Source organism: Corvus hawaiiensis, chromosome 9, assembly GCF_020740725.1.
Source record: "Corvus hawaiiensis isolate bCorHaw1 chromosome 9, bCorHaw1.pri.cur, whole genome shotgun sequence".
NCBI classification, from domain to species: domain Eukaryota; kingdom Metazoa; phylum Chordata; class Aves; order Passeriformes; family Corvidae; genus Corvus; species Corvus hawaiiensis.
The window spans coordinates 33,223,143-33,241,466 of record NC_063221.1 but is presented as its reverse complement, the minus strand read 5'-3'; the positions used below and the strand labels follow the sequence as shown (position 1 = coordinate 33,241,466).

Sequence of the window (18,324 nt, the reverse complement as noted above, 5' to 3'; positions counted from 1 at the left end):
TTTATTAATTTTGCTGTTAAATTCAGTAGAATGGTGAAACAAAACAACTCATTAAAGTAGTTCTGGGCCCATGAATATCTTTATGGTAATTTATTAATTTACATATCTGTTCTGATAGATAATTTGTACTGGAGAATGTATTGTTTACAAACTTTTATTGAAACTAGCCTTGGATCTGTTGTCTGTCTTACCCGTTCTTTGGATCCTGGGAAACCAGAGCTAGCATGGGAATCACTAATTGCCTGTGCTTCTTGCAGGTGTTCTTGCGTTCTTTTTCTTCACACAGAGAATACCAGTCTTTGCACAGGAAGTACCAATGTTAAATTACTACTGGGTACCATTGTTGGTAAGGCAACCATTTAATCTCCTGAATACTTGGGGCAGTTCGAGGTGCTCAGAAAACTCAGGACATGGTCTGGTAACAGCTTCTTTGGTCAGCTTCCCAGTGGCATAGTATCCACTCAAGTGAGGACTGATCAGCTGCACTCCAGTCCTTGGAATCCTTCAGGCAGAAGTCACACTGCAGTGACTCTGAATCTTCAGAAAAATTAGGTTTCACATCTCAGACTTCCCAGACACCAAGACACTGATGACAGTATGGCTTCTAATGGAAGAGACTTGCAATGCATCTCTTCCTTCCTTTTGTAGAAACCCCTTAAACTTCAGAACGTCTCCAGGCCGAGTGGTTCTTGAAGGAGTTCAGAATATTCTTGGCATATATTCTCCTCAAAGGTTGAAATAGTTGCAGTTCGGAACTATTTCCTGCTGGAAGACTAGCAGCTACTACATGTTAGAATGCAGTGTCTTGAACCTGTGATCCCTGTCCACAGCAGTAGTAATCTTTGGTAGAAATAGTGAGCTGACATTAAATTCTTCTAAATTTGCTTAGCAGACTAGGCTTCTGAGTTGTGTTAATACTACCACACTGGTGCCGAAAAAAATTTGGGGGTTTATTGTGGTTTGTTTTTTGTAGACAGTCATCATTGGCTCCTACCTAGTTGCACACGGGTTCTTCAGCGTCTATGCAATGTGTGTCGACACGCTTTTCCTCTGCTTTTGTAAGTACTACGTTTTCTTTCAGTAATACCTGCAAATCATGGAAAGAGGAGTAGAAAATCACCTTATCCATTCCTTACAGATGTCTGGTGACATACTAGCAGACTGTATGAAAAATTAACAACTTCTTCTTTTCATATTGGCTCTGTGATAGGGTCTTCCGTGCTTTAGTATTCAAATTTAATTACTTTGAGAAGTGTAAGGTAGCTTTAAGGTTCATGGAGATAGCTAGTGTTTGTTTTTCAGATGTTCTTTAAATTTCATTAAGTTTACTTCTGGGTGCTTTGTGAAGAGCCCTGTACAGTATTGATTTCCTTAAGCATCTTGATAATAACAAATACATTTTTTGGTATATAGGTGGCACTTTGTTTTCAGTTTAATAACCCTGAACAAAGTATTATGTTGCATTACCTCGAAGATTCTGTAAAATACCACTTGAAACTGTCTGTCTCTTGGAGTCACAATGGCAAACAATCGGGGGCCCTATCAAAGGAGACTACTGTTCAGACTGTCCAATCAGAGAACATTAAAATCAAAAAAGAAATCTGTTGGTCTTGAATTACGATATGTTTATAAGAAGCAGGTATCCTTAGCTTGTAGTACCTTCCATGTGCTGTATTTTTCTATAGTGAAAGTCATTCTGGTAGGTCCAAGTAGAAGTTAGTTACATGGTAGTGATTGTTCTTGCAATTGGCAAATTATTTGATAATACTAAGGGAAGTAGTCATAGGCTTGATCTTTCATATATATGCACTATGGATTGCTGAAGTGAGGTAAACATGGTAATACTGATTCTTTAAACACTCACTTTAACCTCGCTTCCCTAGAAACTAAGGTAAGCAGGGATTCTGGAAAAATGATGTTGCCAAAGAATCGCAGGAACGAGATCAGTTAGAAAGCTCAAAATTGGTATCTAGTTGAGAGCTACATCCTATTTTTCTCATGCTTTGGACTTTGGTTCTAAGCAAACATGAGCACAGACAGATAGCACTAATAAAACTCAAAGAAATAAGCTAAACAACAAATAAATAAATAAATACTGTTACTTATTTTTTTATTTTGTTATTTAGAATGAAATGGACTGTAGCGGGTTTGTTGGTGCACTCAAAAACGAAGAGATTTTCTTAGTTTATTCCAAAGACACAAAGTATATATTGCCACAGAGATACACTAAGATTTGCCTTCTCTAATTTCTTTGGCCACTCCTTACAAGTCATACTCTCGTTTTGGCTCTGCAGATCCAGCTGTCTGCAGGGTTGCAGTTGCAGTGACTGTGCTTCACTGACACCCCCTCCCGATTGCCTATTGGTGTGTAATTGTTCACTGGTCTGTCACTGCTGCGTGGCACCAACTGGGCTGAACCCTGACTAGTGATTTAGTCATGACCTTCTGTAGGAAAAAAAGTAATGTCTGCCTTGTTTTAAATTAATATTCTATTCTGCTTCCCATGCTTCCATTCAGTAATGAACAGTATATCAGATAGAATATTATTCATTCATGGCAACAGGTTTTCAAATGAACTTTATCTTAGGTGGTGAAAAATGGTCCAGTTTTAGAAAGTGCTTAAATCCATGGCTGTCTTTCTGACACATTTTCTAGCAAGAGGTTTCCAAAATGCCAGAGTTCAGTGGAGGAATGAGAGTTTCTGAAAATTTCCACCTATGCTGCCAAACTAAAGATCTGAAGAATAAAAAGGATATATTGCTATCATTTAAAAATGGCAAGATGTTTGTGTCTCTGCATCATGTAAAACCTCTTGTGATTTGAGAAAATTTGAGAAACTTTCTAATGTCCTTCATCAACTTAATAATACGGCTAAATTACCTTGAGTTTTTTTTAATGTTGGGTCTTTTGCTCTCTCCTTTTTTCAATTCTGTTTGTCTCCATGTGTGTGGTTGTATTGCTGTTTTCCTTTTTTGACTGCTTTTGCTGTGTAAATTCAGGTGAAGACCTAGAAAGAAATGATGGATCTACAGCAAAACCCTACTTCATGTCAGCTAGTCTCCACCGAATTCTAGGGAAGAAGAAACTAAGCCCTAAGAAGGCAGTGGGATAACAAACGCTAAACCTCAACATCAAAAAGTGTCACTTTTAAGCAAAACGTGTATACAGTAGGCAAAAGTAAAAACTGTAAACGATGCTTCTGGTTAATGGGTGATTCTTTTTTCCTTTTGCTTATTTAAAAAAAAAAAAAAAGAGCAACACTGGTAACATTTAACTAGTTTAAATGCTTAAACTAACAGCTGTGAAAACAAGGCCACATTTTAGTTTATAGAGTGCCTATGAAAAGGAAAATGTAAATTTGAAACTTTTATAAGTATATGATGATGTTTTAATAACTTTTGTAATACAACTTGCTGCCTTAGATGACAGCAGTTTTGATAATGTTTCTTCTTATAAGTGTATATTTGTAAAAGAAATTCAGGCAATTTTTTGAAAGCACTATCGTATAACCTACTTAGCCATAAAAAAAAGATAGTTTGAGACTCTAATGAGGAGATGGTACTAAATTTGTAAATATGGTGCTACGATTGTATTTTTTTGTACAAGCTGCTTCACAGCTATTTAAACTGTGATTATACATGCATTAATGATTCCCTACACTGAAAAATGTAGTGATATTTTAATCACATCTGCAACTGCATCTTTTAAGACGTAATGGTACCCTGCAGGTCCCAAAGAAGGTAGTCAGAAAAGACTTTAGTTGATACTGCTTAAAGTGAAGTTTTCTGGGAGTTGTGCTTAAAAGATGATACAACTGAGAGAAGGTCCCACTGCAGTTGAAGTGATTTGTGGTTCACACAAATGAGGTTTCATCTGGTACAAGATGGTGAATGTATAATTTTTAGCTGATGTCTAAGAGAGATGCACATGGGTTAATATCTCCCTATCTCTGACAAATATCTGATTGTGTTCTTTTACAAGGAAGTTGAGCTTCACTGAAAGGAAAACTAAATGCAGTCTTTTTTTTCATTGAAAGAAAGTCTTTACTCTGTGTGTGTGCACAAGGAGTTCCATTGCCTCTGCCTAGCTTAGAAGGGCTCCTGCCAAGCCATTGGAATGACTGTGCAGTTGCAGAGGGCCAGGGCTGTGCTTCCTGCACGTCTCCATGCTCCCAGTGGCTCACACAGTAAGGTACTAGGACATTGAACTCAAGTCATCTCATTATACAGGATGAATTCTTCAACTACTGAGAGATGCTCCGAAAGATTTCGTTTGCTTTTTGATTGTTAAATTTGCCCAGTCATTAGTACAAAGTCATTAATACACCTGTTGGTAGAAAGCACATTAACATTAGATGTGGTTTATGACCCTCCCAGTAGTGGAACTGTCACTGTGGTTAAGTAACAGCTCTGCTGATGGAAAAGGTCTTTACACTGGAGAGTTTCTCACGTCTGTTACTGCCAAGACTGAGCTAAAAAGATTTTAATTTATTAGTCTCCTGTGGGAGCCAAGGACCCAGCCATACTGAGGCCTGCCCCTAGTTTTCATGGATTCCAGTGTACTGAAGAAGTTACTCCAGTACTGTCCCCTTTCCAGGAGTGGCATGTGCCATACATTTGCCAGTTCTGTGACAGGAGTTCAGCACCTGGAAATATTTTTCTAACTCTAGGAGTCCATTGGTGTCACAAAAAGAAATGCAAATTCTTTTCCAGATGATTTGAAGGCAAGTTTCTGGGGAAAATTTACTGACCATCCACATCCCAATGGGATTTTGCTCCCCAACTTACAGCTCTGGTTTGTGATGACTGTGATCACTGCAAAGGCAGTAACACTGTCCTTCATGCCATAGGTCTGGGGTCATGTTTATGTGCAAGTGACCACCATCCACACGCTTGCAGTCGTGGGCATGGTAAGATATTGAAATTCGGTGACCGGAGGTGCAGGTGGCAATGTGTCCTTGTAAGCTTTCTCTGTGGTCCAGTGGGCGCTGGAGCCCTTTTCCCTGAAGCAAAAATGAGGGGTTCAGTTTAGGACTCAAATAATGTAAAATAAAGGCATACGGTTTCAAATGTAACTACTGATTATAGGCACCTTTAGATTTTGGTAACCACTCCTGAGATACCCTAGAGTAAACTTGACTTTCAGAAAGGAATCCTACCTTCGGAGAAAAAGACTCCTGAGGGATGAAGTTTTTCATTATCATCCTCATTATCATCATCAGCAGCAGCAGCATTCCTTTCTCATTACATGCATAGCATGGAATACACAGCCCCCCCATGATTCTAATCTTTTCTGAGAATTAAGTCAGTAACTTTTGGGGCTATGTGTAACCATTTTGTGATTAAAGAAGCTGTTGGTCTCATTACAATCCATGTTCTAAAGCTTTTTTTTTTTTTTTTTAATGGTACTGATTAATTTTCAGCTAAAGAAACTGCATTACATAATCTATATTTCTACTGGACTTGAGTGTCTTACTGGGAGCTCAACTGAAAAAGCATATTTCTGAATAGAGCTTGCTTTTTTATCATATGAATGTAACCACAGAGTTTACTTGGATTAAAACATAATAGAAATAGCATACAGTTATTTGATTAGAAAACTTTTGTAACAAGCCTATGCATTTACTAAAGGAATTTCTAAAAGTGAAAGTTTAAAATTGTATTATTATTTATATATGGTTAAAAAATATATATGTGTAAATTTGCTCCTCTTCCTGTTTTGTGAAAGTATTTAGAATGTAAGTAATCATCGTTTCTGAGAAGAAAATTTAAAAGCCATTTTCTTATGATATAATTATGAGAACTGTGAAAATACAAAGCAATATCATGTAGATTTTTGTAATCAATAAATCCAGTAAGTAAATAGCAATTATTTAATATTAAAATTGGCTTTCTAAAAATAAATTGCTAATAATTACTAAGTCAAAATTAATGCAAGTATTTACTTGGGAAAGATTCACCCAAGATGTTTCAAGACTATCTTCTTATAACAGTTCCTAATTAATCCTGGGGGCCAGAGTCTGCAGATGTGTGCCGCAGAGGAGGTACTAGTATTGACATTTATGGATTTGGACATTTGCTTTGTTGCTTGGTTTAGTATAAAATTCAAAATTCCATTTTTTACTTTAGAGTGGAACACGGTAAATACATTATGTGCTTTGCTGCTGAGCCCCCCGGGGCTGATGACACAGTGCCCACCGTGCCACCCGCTGGTGCTGGTCCTGTGCTTGCAGTGCTGGATGGAGGGGATGGAGAACTCAGAACTAGCAGGCTCCCGAACTGCCGAGGGCCATGCCAGGGTCGGGGTCGCGAGTCAGGGTCATGCCAGGCACCTTCTCCCTGGGAGGAGCTTTGGAAGAGCAGGTGGCTTTGAAGAAAGACCCTTTTACATGAGTGGAAAAAAAGAACATTCTCAGGATCACAAACAAACAGAATGTGGAAACCAAGACAGTAGAAAACATCTGCTATCACATCCATGTAATCACATTTGTTTAGTTCAGTTTGGATTAATTAATATGCTCTCCCTAGAGCATATTACTGGATGTCTTTCATTTACATGTTTTATACCAAAGTTCTAATGTCAAGCCTTCACATTTTGTAAAAAAACAACAACAAACAAAAAAAACCCACGGAAACAAAACACAGAAACAAGAAGATAGGATCATTTCTTCTGCTGAGGGTTTTTTTTTCCAAACAGTATTCAGCAGATTATTCTTGGGTGATCCAAGGATGCTGAATATTCTTTTAAATGTTAGTATTTAATGAAATATTTTACTATTGCATGTTCTGCTGTAGAACGGGAAAAATATTTTGGTGGATGCAATGTCCGGCTGATTCTAGAATAGTCAGTAAGTGTTCTTCCACAAGTGGGCTGTCAGAGAAGTGATTATGAAGAATAAACTGACTGTTTTTTAATAACACAGAATGTCTCCCTTTGACCAGTTGCTCAGCCTGGACAGCTGTGTCCTTGAAGACAAAGTGCCTTACTGGCTGTTACTTTACCTGGCTTATATTTTGAAGTTCATTTATACCATGTAGACTGCAAAACAGAAAAGGCTAGAGAGGAAAACCAACACTTTATTTCAAATTAACTAACAAAAACTGAACTGTGGTAAGGATATCAGGTGTGTTTGGGCTGTGTGATGCAGCACCCATCATTTCCCGGTTGCTGTTGTCAAATTATGAAAGTTGATGGTGTGGTCCGGGAGAAAACATGACAATAGTGTTGCAAATAAATGAAAACAATGCAAGACTGTTCCATTTTTATACAGTAGATTTTTAAAATAGCTTTAATTTGTGCTATAGTGGACTTCTGAGTAGGGCCTATTCTGCTTTCTGTTACAATGATCATGCGTGTTGTACCTATGTGACTGTGAGTAGAACTGGGCTCTTGCTACTTACAACAGAAGGAATTAAGCTAACAGTTATAATATATTACTGTAATGCATCTATTTGCGTGTTTATAAGCATAAAGTTCCTTCTTCATTTCAAGACTGATAATTTCCTATTCTGGAAGCATTTTATAAATTGTTCTAAATTTTTAAACTTTTGATACTGGTAATGATTTTTGGGGTAATACGTAATTTGTACTACGCTGTAAACAATTAGAAAATAAGTGTTTCTTCATGTTCAAGTAATACTAGTGCTACTATTAAAATTGTCTGTTATTCTATGCTACAAAATGTCCACATGCATTTGTCCCAAATAATGAGTTTTAAAACCATAAAAATGGCTCTTTGAGGTTTAAGAAATGAAAGGTAGGTTACTGTTTCATTAATATGATTCTTAAGACTATACTGTTTTGCCAAAACTGAATTAACGCGAGCACGATGATTTGAGCTCTAAACCCTGTTGCTTCTGCTATGCAGAAATGGAAACCTATTGTTTAAATTTCTTTGATAACGGAAGTGCTTAATTTTGTTGTTACTTCACCGTTTTACAGTTCTTGGGGATTGTTCTAATAAAGATTTCGATATAAGCCGGAGTGCGTCTGCACCGCGCCGGGCTGAACGCGGGGCTGTGCGGGACGGGATCGGGGGCTCTGCCGAGCGCCGGCAGCGACGGAGCGGGGACGAGGCGGCTCCGGCTGCGCTGGGGGCGACGCGGGCGCGGTTTGGTGCCGGTGGGATGGAGGGCGAGGTTTGGTGCCGGCGGGATGGAGGGCGAGGTTTGGTGCCGGCGAGCCACGGGGTGCGAGGCTTAGTTTGGTGTTTGAGGGCGGGTGGGGCGACCGCTTGCCGCGTAGGAGCAGAGCAGAGGAGGCGCGGGGAGGGGCTGCTGCCACTGCTCCTGGTTGGAGGGGTATTCTGGGGTTTATTTATAAAGGATGGAGGATTGTTTGTTACGTTTTTTCATTTCAATTTAAATTTTTTGAACCACGTAATAATAAACCATATTGGTTTTTGTCTGAACCTGAACTGAGATCTTATATAAAGCTAGGTGTATGGCTGAAATGATACCATGGAACTCAATAGAAATCTTTTTTGGAGTTTAGGATGCTCACACTCATATTTTCCCCTGTCTTTGTGAGAAGTGAAGAAGCCTTTATTGTACACCGTGAATTGGCAGAGCATCACAGGCAGATGACCTGTGGCAGATGACTCCCCATCTGGCCAGGGGCCTGTTGCATACATTTTTCTGGAAGACAGGAAAGGAAAAAGGCCACCACCAAACCCCGTGCAAAAGCTTTCCCAGGATGGGGATGGATTTCAGCAGAGGTAGCAGTGGAGCAATTATTTGGAGTCGGGACAAAGGAAGAATTTGGACTCGAGGTTAAGGTATGCCTTGTAAGTCATTCCATATGTGGGGAGCCTTGTCTGAAGTTGCTTCTGGCATTCAGCATTCCCTGCAAGGAGACCTTGAATTAGCAAAGCAAGTTTTTGAATTTGCAAAGGAAGCTGGTATGGCTCTGTGTTTGGGTTTCTGTGGCTGGATAGTGAAAAGATGCATACACAATCTCTGTACACATAGTTGCAGCATATATAATTTAAGGGAAAACGAATGTTTATGAGGCTTATACCATAAGATGCTTTTTTTTAGCAAGGGTTAAATTATATCAGTGTTGGTGGGAGACTGGTTGGTTTGTGCTGTCCAGTCACTGGCTGTGAGTAGCAGTACTTGTTCAGCCTAGGTCTGTCCCACAAGGGGTGGTAGGCAGCTGCTGGAAAAGGGAACTTGAGACAAAATTGTGGGTTTGCTCCCTGTATGAGCTCTTCACCTAAGAGCTGGACTCGAGGATTCTTGAAGATCCCTTCCAACTCAGAGTATTCTGTGATTCTGTGAAAGCAAATGCATATGGAGAGGAGAATGACACAGCCTAGGAAGTTTAGGTGTGGACCAGTTCAGTCCAAACTAAACAATGAAAGGTGAACAAGCAAAAGCGATCTTCAGAGAAATATTGGTGTTCCCTGAGCCCAGGTTAGCAGGTAGACTGACTGAAACCATGCCACACAGGAAGAGGTAAATTACAGTTGCTTGGAAGAGAAAAAAGACACTGCTGTTCTATGGTAAATCTCCATGAAAGCAGATTTACTTTTGTTTCCCTTTTATTTGCTTTGGGTTTTTTTCTTTTTAACATTTAATCAGATGGAAAATTGGCAAACAAAACCTGCATGCTTTTTGTTCTGTAAAGCATTGCTGTAAAACTCAATTTTGACCATGCCAGGACCATGCCAGAAAGTAACAATAACAGTAAAGCATTGTGTATGTTAAAGAACACTGTTTGAATTCAAGTGATCATGTACAGCCTTGCAGAATCTAACATAGACATAGACACTGGAAGGTACAATTGTAACATAAAATTTATTTTAAGGGGATTCCAGAGCACAGAGGACCTTTACTGTGTGTCTCATATGGACGTTGTTATTTTGATTAAAAACTGAATATTTTTATTTTTTAAACTAACATCAGTATCTCCTGTTAACACATGCAGTCTGTTGGAACTGACTGCAGCTATTAGTTATATTGTCTTCCTTGAGAAAATGTCAGGTTCACTAACAAAATTGCTTTCTTGCCTCTTTTAAAATTTGTTTTCAGACTGATGGGTTTTTTATCTCACATGGTTTTCTTGCTATTCACATTACATTTAAATCTAATGTTGGCTGCATGCCAAAGAAACTTTAATCCACATCCAGATTAATTCAAAGCCTACCTGGAGCTTTTTCTCATGTACCAGCAGTCTGATCTCCAGTCTTTTCTAGGGATCCTACTTTGGCACAGTTTGTTCTTTTTGGTTAGCCGAGAGGAATGTCATATGGTGCACGTCTGCCCAGCAGCCCTGGAACACAGGCCAGTGACCCATGTCACTACTTGATGGAATGCAGCATGGCTACTCATTTTCAGTCGGTAGGCTTGTTTTGGGAAGCACCTATGTTCTGAGCACCTTGCTCATGGAGGTGCCCTCTCCAGCCCTGGTGCCGGCTGCTCAGGGAGAGGGGAAAAGAGGCTGCCTCTGCTCTGGCACCATGAGTTGCCATTGTGCTGCAGTTACTCTGGGCCACAGTAACAGAGCAGCAGTGGTGTGGTCTGACTGAAATTTCTGCTAAAGAAGGAAGTGGTAACCTAACTGACTACAGTCAAACAGACCCTGGTCATAAATATGGGATGAAAATATTTCTGTTTTTATCTCAGCTAGTGTCTGATGTGTACCACCTGTACACATCTTTGTGGTTTGACTTTGCAGATGAATGTTGCTTTTGGTGCATTTTCTGCAAAAACCTGGCATGCTCCTTTGCAAATCCACACATCTGCAGATGGCTTGGAGAAGGAAAGGATTGTTTTATACAGAGCTTCATAATGTAGTTTCTGGTTGCCATCATTTTCAACACATCTGACCAACTCAATTTCCTGTCTTGAGTCAACTTTCATTTCATTAAGTCCCAGGTTCGCATTTCTGTTGGTTTGGCTGGGCTCTGCAGGCAATCTGTTTTAATTTTAGAGCCTGAAAGAGGCTGAGTTTGGAGAAGAATCAGAGTCCTCCCAGGAGAAGGGTCTGTACTTATTTCGCTCCAAATGATAATGTCAAAAGGGTTTTTTAGTTTTTATTTTACTTTTTGTTTGTTTTAATTTATGAAGTTCCACTTGCTTACAGAAATACTGACAACTTGAACAGTGTCATATTGGTATGTTTATACTCACAAGTGGGTTGCTTTTTAAGAACATTAACAATGGTCCAAAACAGATTAACAAATCATAGTGTAACAGTCAGCTGTAGTGGTTCTGGGTCACCAGAGCTTAAAAAAAATTGTTGTTAAACTCTTTTTGAGTTTAATATTAGTGGCTCTTGTATGGTAGTGGCAACTCTTTTGAATGTATTGGTGGGGTGTGTCTGAGCATCCCAGCCCACTACCCAATCAGCTGTACAAATTCCTGCACAAATTCCTGCAGAGACACTGAAGATCAAAGTGCACATTGAAAAGTAACATTTTTATGCATTTAACGATGCATAACATAGATACACACTTCTTTGATCTTAAAATCATATTTTGGTTAAATGCCGGTATCCGTATTACAGGAATGCTAGTATTTCTGCTGATTATTTCTGAAAATAGTTTTTAAAAGTGGCTGCTGGTGATGCCTGCATTCAGCATGTTACAGCTTACATACTATTTAAATGGTATTTTTATGATTAACTTTCTTGGATGACCTGCTAACTTATATTAAACAAAACCCAAACACTTCCCTGTGTGATTTTTTTTTTAATGGAGTAGCTATCCTACAAATGCAATGGCCTAATTTTAAAATAAAAAAATGTGTAACTTTTTTATATACTAGTATATATATATACTAGTATATATTGTGATGGCAGCTGTTATATCATTCAGGAAGGGGATTGGTTTCTGTTGCAGTATGGCAGAGTTTTTAAAAAAATCCAAACCAAACCAAAAGTGCTCATCGAAATAAACAAACAAGCCCATAAGACAGCAGTGATCAAAAGAGAGCTGATGCACTGTCATGGATGTACCCAACAGGGAAAAGCTCTTTTTGAGAGGGATGGGGAAGAAGTCCAGGGAGAGCTGTGTAAAGAGAGGAATGCACAATTTGCAGGCAGAAAAGAAGCTGTGAGGTGTTTTCCTGAGAGTACTGTTGAATTGCTGTACCCTTATTTTTGTGGGGGAAAAAAAAATTAGCAGGAGTAGAAGAGAAAGGACGAGTGTTGTCACAGAGACAAATGATGGATGCAGAGCCAAACATTTGACTTTGGTTGCTCCACCTGTGCTGCTAATCCTGGTAAGGAATAAATACTGAAGCTCAAATGTCTTATATCACACTTCAGTTAGTCAGCTGTTTCAAATAAAAGAGTAAATGCTTACTTCGTTTTTTTTTTTTTAACTGAAGGGATTCACAGCTATAAGTAACATGTGAAGTGAGTACACTTTAGAGCACAAACCAAATAAAGATAGAAAAAAAAACCCCCACACATGCATACACGCATACATGCACATACACATATATATCATTAATATGTTTTTGAAGCATTTGTCTAAGTAATAGACTGATCTGATATGATGTATGCTCTGATTTTTTTTTACCCAGATAGATTTTACCTTGGTCAGTACCTGTTTTCTAATGCATCCTCGTACAGTCCCCTCTGAGGATGTCGTTGTACCAAGAGAATATTTACATGCTGTATAGGTTTTGTCATCTTAATATTTGCATGCATAATTGCTCCCACATAAGAACATTGTATACTGACATAAAAGCAATCACCACGGGAGTGTAGCTGTGCTTGAGCAGGTAGCATGATATGAAGATGCAAAATCTTTGTCCTTGTTTTATTGGATGTTCCAAAACCAGGCTTCCAGAAGTTACCAAAACCTTCTGCACATTTTCATTAATACAAGATAAGAGATCAGGGATCAAGAAAAGGTTCATCTTTATAGCTTGGTGTTTAAATTAGAATTTGTGTGATTTTTTTTTTTTTCTCTTGTAGTAGTAGTAGTATTTCCTTATTGGTTTGTTCTCTATTGAGCCATTTTATCAAAATTGACTCAGAAGTTTCTCTATAGCGATTTGTGTTTTTATTGCTTTCTTTGCTGGGTTCAAGCCTTTCGGAGTGGTAAACCAGAGCACTTACTGGCAAAACCTAGGTGAACTGGTCTAAGACTAGTGTGTAATAGTTCTAGGCTGAGCTTGTTTTTCCCATAGTCCTGATTCTCTCTCCTGAGAGACTTTGTTTTTCCCATAGTCCTGATTCTACTCCTGAAATAAGCAGTAATTCTCTCGGGCTGAAAGTATTTTTAATATTAATGGAATGTCTATGCATGTCCTCATCAAGTTGATTTATGTGTTTTGTAACAAGAAGAAAGAGCTCGATAGTGTGAAGGTATGGTATAGCACCAGCAGCCTGGTGAGAAGAAAGATTTTAGACTTCAGAAGACTTCTGTCACGTCACTTCTTTGATGACAGCAAGTCGGTGTGAAAGGAGTCAGCATTCCATCCGTAGTCACTGTCATATTTTTCATTTCAGGGGAACATGTTTGGAAAATAGAGGGTATACTGCACAGACTTAAAGTAACTAGGAAAAAGTGTAGCTGCTAGATAATTTGTCTCTCAAATCCATGGTGGTTTTGATAGACAAAGAATGGGTCTTTGGTTCTAGGGTGATGTCTAGCATACAGCTGGATAAACACGTCTTGCAATGGCTGAGCAGTTGGTTCATGGGTTGGGCACAAAGGTGGATATGGTGGAAGAGGTCACTCCATTCTCAGCCCTGTGCTCCTCAACATCTTCATTAATTACCTGGATGCAGGACTGGAAGGGATATTAAGCAAGTTTGCAGATGATTCAAAACTGGGAGGGGTTTTTGACTCCCTCGAAGGCAGAGAGGCCCTGCGGAGAGACCTTGACAAATTAGAGAGCTGGGCAATCATCAACCATATGAAGTCTGACAACGGAAAGTGCCAGATTCTGCACGTGGAATGTAGGCATCCTGGATGTACAGAAACCAGATGCTGGAAAGCAGTGCCGTGGAAAGGGTCCTGGGAATCCTGGTTGACAGAAAGTTGAAGTACGAGTCAGCAGTGCCCTGGCAGCCAGGGGGGCCACCCATGTCCTGGGGTGCAATCAGGCCCAGCATCGCCAGCCGGGTAAGGGAAGGGATTGTACCGCTCTGCTCTGCACCAGCTGGCCTCACCTTGAGTATTGTGTGCAGTTTTGGTCACCACAATGTGAGGAGGATATTAAGCTCTTAGAGAGCATCCAAAGAAGGGCAACAAAGATGGTGAAGGGCCTTGAGGGGAAGCCATGTGAAGAGCCACTGAGATCACTTGTCCTGTTCAGGCTGGAGGAGACTGAGGGGAGACTTCATTGCATCTACAACTTCCTTGTGAGGGGAAGAGGGGGGACAGACCCTGATCTCTTCTCTCTGGTGCCCAGTGCCAGGGCCTGAGGGAATGGCCTGAAGTTGTGTTAGGGGAGGTTTAGGTTGGATATTAGAAAAAGGTTCTTCCCAGAGGGTGGTTGGGCACTGGAATGGACTCCGCAGGGAAGTGGTGGCAGCACCGAGCCTGACAGAGTTCAAGAAGCATTTGGACAATACTCTTGGGCACATGATGTGACTCTTGGGGATGGTGCCATGCAGGGCTGGGTGTTGGACTCGATGATCCTTGAGGGTCCTTTCCAACTCAGCTTGTTCTGTGATTCTGTGACTAGCACCTTTATTACTTCACAGAAACAGGCTGGACTTCCAACAAATATGAGTTCTCCTTGCTGTGTCCTTGGGGATGAGCAGGTGCTGCATTTCTGGATGATGGCCTTACACACAGAACCACACTTGTAACATGCCTAGAAATGATATGGATATTGTTGTAGCATCTTTCACCAAAAATTAAGTCCTGATTTTATAAGCCTGATGTCAGAAAGACTGCTAACTGCCTCTTGTTAATCCTTCTCTAGTATCTTGGACTTCTGTGGTTTTGCAACAAGGCCCTTAAGCTTTAAGCAAAGTTTTAGGAGGTATATTCAATACTTTTCTCAAACAGTATAGATATATGTCTTCTTGAGCTCCCCTCTGAACTAGTAAACTATTGATACAGGAAAAAAAGCACATCCAAGTGAAGAGGAAAGGCAAGACCAGTTATTTCTAACTGCTGTAAGAAACAGCAGAACAATGTGGAACTCCCTGTTGTATCCAGCAACATGATCAGGCTGTTTTTGCCTTACACTTTATCCTGTCTGTATAGAAGATGAAATCTCTTCTTCTTAGATACGCTAAGGTATAAGCTATGGAACAACACTACTAAAGAACATCTTCAGTCAGGGAAGCTTGCATTTTTAGCTCTGAAAATGCTAGGATTTGTATTCTATAAATTGAATTCTAAAATCATGGTATATTCTAGGTTACCATAATAATTTTCCAGCACTAAAAGGCCTGAGTGCTGCAGCACAGCAACGCAGTAAAAAATTATCTGCCTTTTAGCTTTATTATTACTTAGGAGAACATGTCAAGCTACCTGCTTTATCCAAGCTGCTCTGTTCTGCAGCAGCAGAGCAGTCAGAGCAGTGAGTGTCCCACAGCTGGTGAAGGTAGAGTTGTCAGAACTGTCAGCTCCTTTGGAGCTGTTTGTGACTGTGCAGCCTTGGTGTATAGGAGAATAAACCCTTGGTATTCCTGAAGGAACAGGGCAGGTTTGTCATAAACAGCAAGCATAGTAAAAATAACATGAGGTACATTTAGACAAAGATATTTAAAAAGCCAAATAAACTACAGAGAAACCCTTTTGCAAGAGACCTGTTGTCTGGAGGTTGAAGACAAAGGCTGTCATTCTGCATTTTTGCTGGTATCTGTCCAGGACTAGGGAAGAGTCACTAGTGCTGGACCACTGGTTACAGTAAAACCATGTGAGGTTGCATCAACAGACTCCTGCAGCTAGAAATATTGAAGCAGCTTGTGCCTTTTAGGTCAAAGTAGACTCCTTTGCTGCTAGCTGGTCAGAGAATAATAATAAGTTCAGGTACTCTGCTTAGAAGGGTCTCTTCTGACTGAAGGGCAGATTTGGAAACTTACTGAAAACACAAACTGGGAAAAAAAGTGGGTCAAAACACTTTTCCACTGAGGCACACTCCAAAGAGGCAGTACGAGGGAGTTCAGAACTGGAATTCAAAAAGATTTTGAAAACTTTGAGAAATAGTAAAAAAGAAACAGGGTGAAACTCAGTATGGTAAAATAGAAATTGCTTATGTAAGTTGCAGTAATCTAATCAGAATGGTAAACAAGAGACAAGGTAACAGCTGGCCACAAGCAGAAGGTGGAGGGCAGTGCTAACAGAAGAAAATCAGTTGCCAGTCTAGAACCCATTACAACGAGCCATTTATATGCCCTAATCCTTCAGCTAAGCAGCAGTAAGAGCTCGGCTAAACCCAAGTGTCATGCTACAAGTTGGCAAAGAAAACAGCACAGAAACAATCAGACATTTAGAAAATATGAGTTGGTATAAAAAGCTCAATGAATCAGATTTGCTTGGGCAGCAGGAGAAGACTCTTTAATTTTTTTTTTTTTTTTCTCTGAAGGACGTGTCAGATTTCCTGGAGAATCTGTAAAAATTTCTGCTACTGAAGATGTTTTAGAGCAGATTAGACAAATATCTCCACCAGCAGAAACTAAGATATTTTGGTGTGCTTTGGGGTGAAAAGCAGATTAGGGAATACCTAAGTACTTTTCAGATTTATTTTCACATGAACACAAACCAGTGTTCCAGTGGAGAGCTGGAATTTCAAAACATCTAAATTCCAATATTTTATTTAATTGCAGAGTTTGAAATCTTTCTGAAAGACCTTCAAATATACCCTAGCAGTAGACCATTTTGTTACTCTGCAACCTAAAATACTACCAACTTCTAATAAGAAGATATCCCTTAGAGATTCTGGGAAGTTTGTACCAGGAGGATATTTTTCTTCCATATTTCTCCCTCCTCTTATCAGGTTAAGTATAATAAATTTTAAATTTTACTTTGCAGTTTACTTAGCCAACAGAAAGTAATACATGAAAATTGCCTTAGTTGGACAGGTTAGGGAAGGAAAGGGAAAAGGTGTGAAAGTCAGTAACCATCAGTTCCATTTTAGGTATCTTCATGTATGTCACATTGAAACTATTAGCAAGTCCTACCTTGTAGGCTAAATGCTTTGGGATCAGAGCAAATATATTGCAAATACAATGCTCTGTGAAAGCATTCACACAGCAAAGTTCTATGTTGCTCTCTGTTCAAGATGGGTTGTGTGAGATGTTAAGAGCAGATTATTTCATACATAAATTTAATACAAATTTGCAATTCTAAATTGAATCTATGCCATCTAAAAGGTGTGGACTCAGCATACATGTTCCTGCTATAGCTGCACTCTCCTTCTGCAAAGAGAGCCCATGAACTGCTCATCACGACATTATCTGAGCTACTCTTTTATACAGCAGGAGGCAGAGCAGATGGCTACAGGGCTGAAGAGCTCAACAGTGAAGTCACAAATGAAGCCAGTGCACAAGCAGGAGAGAAAGACAAACATTGAGGCTTATCAAAAAAGCATTCAAAGTCAAGCTACAGCAGCAGCTTCAGTTGAGCCCAGCTGACTAAAACTATCCTCAGTTTTCCATAGGCTCTGTCAGCCCAACACACCAGCTGCAGACAGCTCTGGCATTGGCAAAGGAAGACTCAAAGCCCAGATTCTCTGCTGGAGTTTCCGATTTTCAACTCTGCATTTTTTCAGCCACGATCACAAACATCTGCTCATGCACTCGACAGTGGCAAAAGATGAATCCTTCTGCTTCCTATTTTCATAGGGGAATAGGAAAATTGCTCCCCATGTACTTTAATCCTGTTCTGACTTGGGAGCTGAACAGAAAGAGGTGTTGCATAAATAAGCTTAAACTTGCTTTTGTTTCAGGCAACCTGAAGCTACTCAGTTCTTCAAATTCGAGCAAATAAGTACTTTTCCTTAAAGGGACTCAGTGCAAGCCAAGTTACATTTTAAATTACCAAGTTATGTTAACATCTACATTAACATTATTTAGCATTTAACTGGTAAAACTTCAGCATATCAGACAAATTAACAAAAACTAGTTTGTCTGCTGCTACACATGCAGTTTGGTAGCATGCAGATATATGGAGCTACCTTAGGTACTGATAACAGCATCTGGAATTCAGTATTCTACCCAGGGCATTTCACTTAGAAGTTATGTACGCTCAAATAAAATGTAAAGTCAGTCAAGTTCCACTACAGCCCCCATCTTGAGTGTTTTGTGAAGAAAAAACAAAAAGGCAGGATGATAATAAAAGCCTTGACAAACCACTGTGCCAGTGCAAGGAGATTGCTTTTGCAATTCAGATTACTTCAGACA

General features: G+C 39.6%; 1 protein-coding gene across 5 annotated transcripts in view; it reads left to right on the top strand.

Moving 5' to 3' along the window:
- Positions 1–7,977, top strand: part of SLC44A5 (solute carrier family 44 member 5) — a 71,990-nt gene extending 64,013 nt beyond the window's left edge. For all 5 annotated transcript variants that reach the window (XM_048312797.1, XM_048312796.1, XM_048312794.1 and 2 more), the window contains 3 exons: positions 258–346; positions 974–1,058; positions 3,000–7,977. In XM_048312797.1, coding sequence (XP_048168754.1) covers positions 258–346; positions 974–1,058; positions 3,000–3,112 — 287 coding nt within the window. In that variant the 3' untranslated portion in view covers positions 3,113–7,977. The remainder of the gene's footprint in view (positions 1–257; positions 347–973; positions 1,059–2,999) is intronic.
- Positions 7,978–18,324: the final 10,347 nt, after the last annotated feature.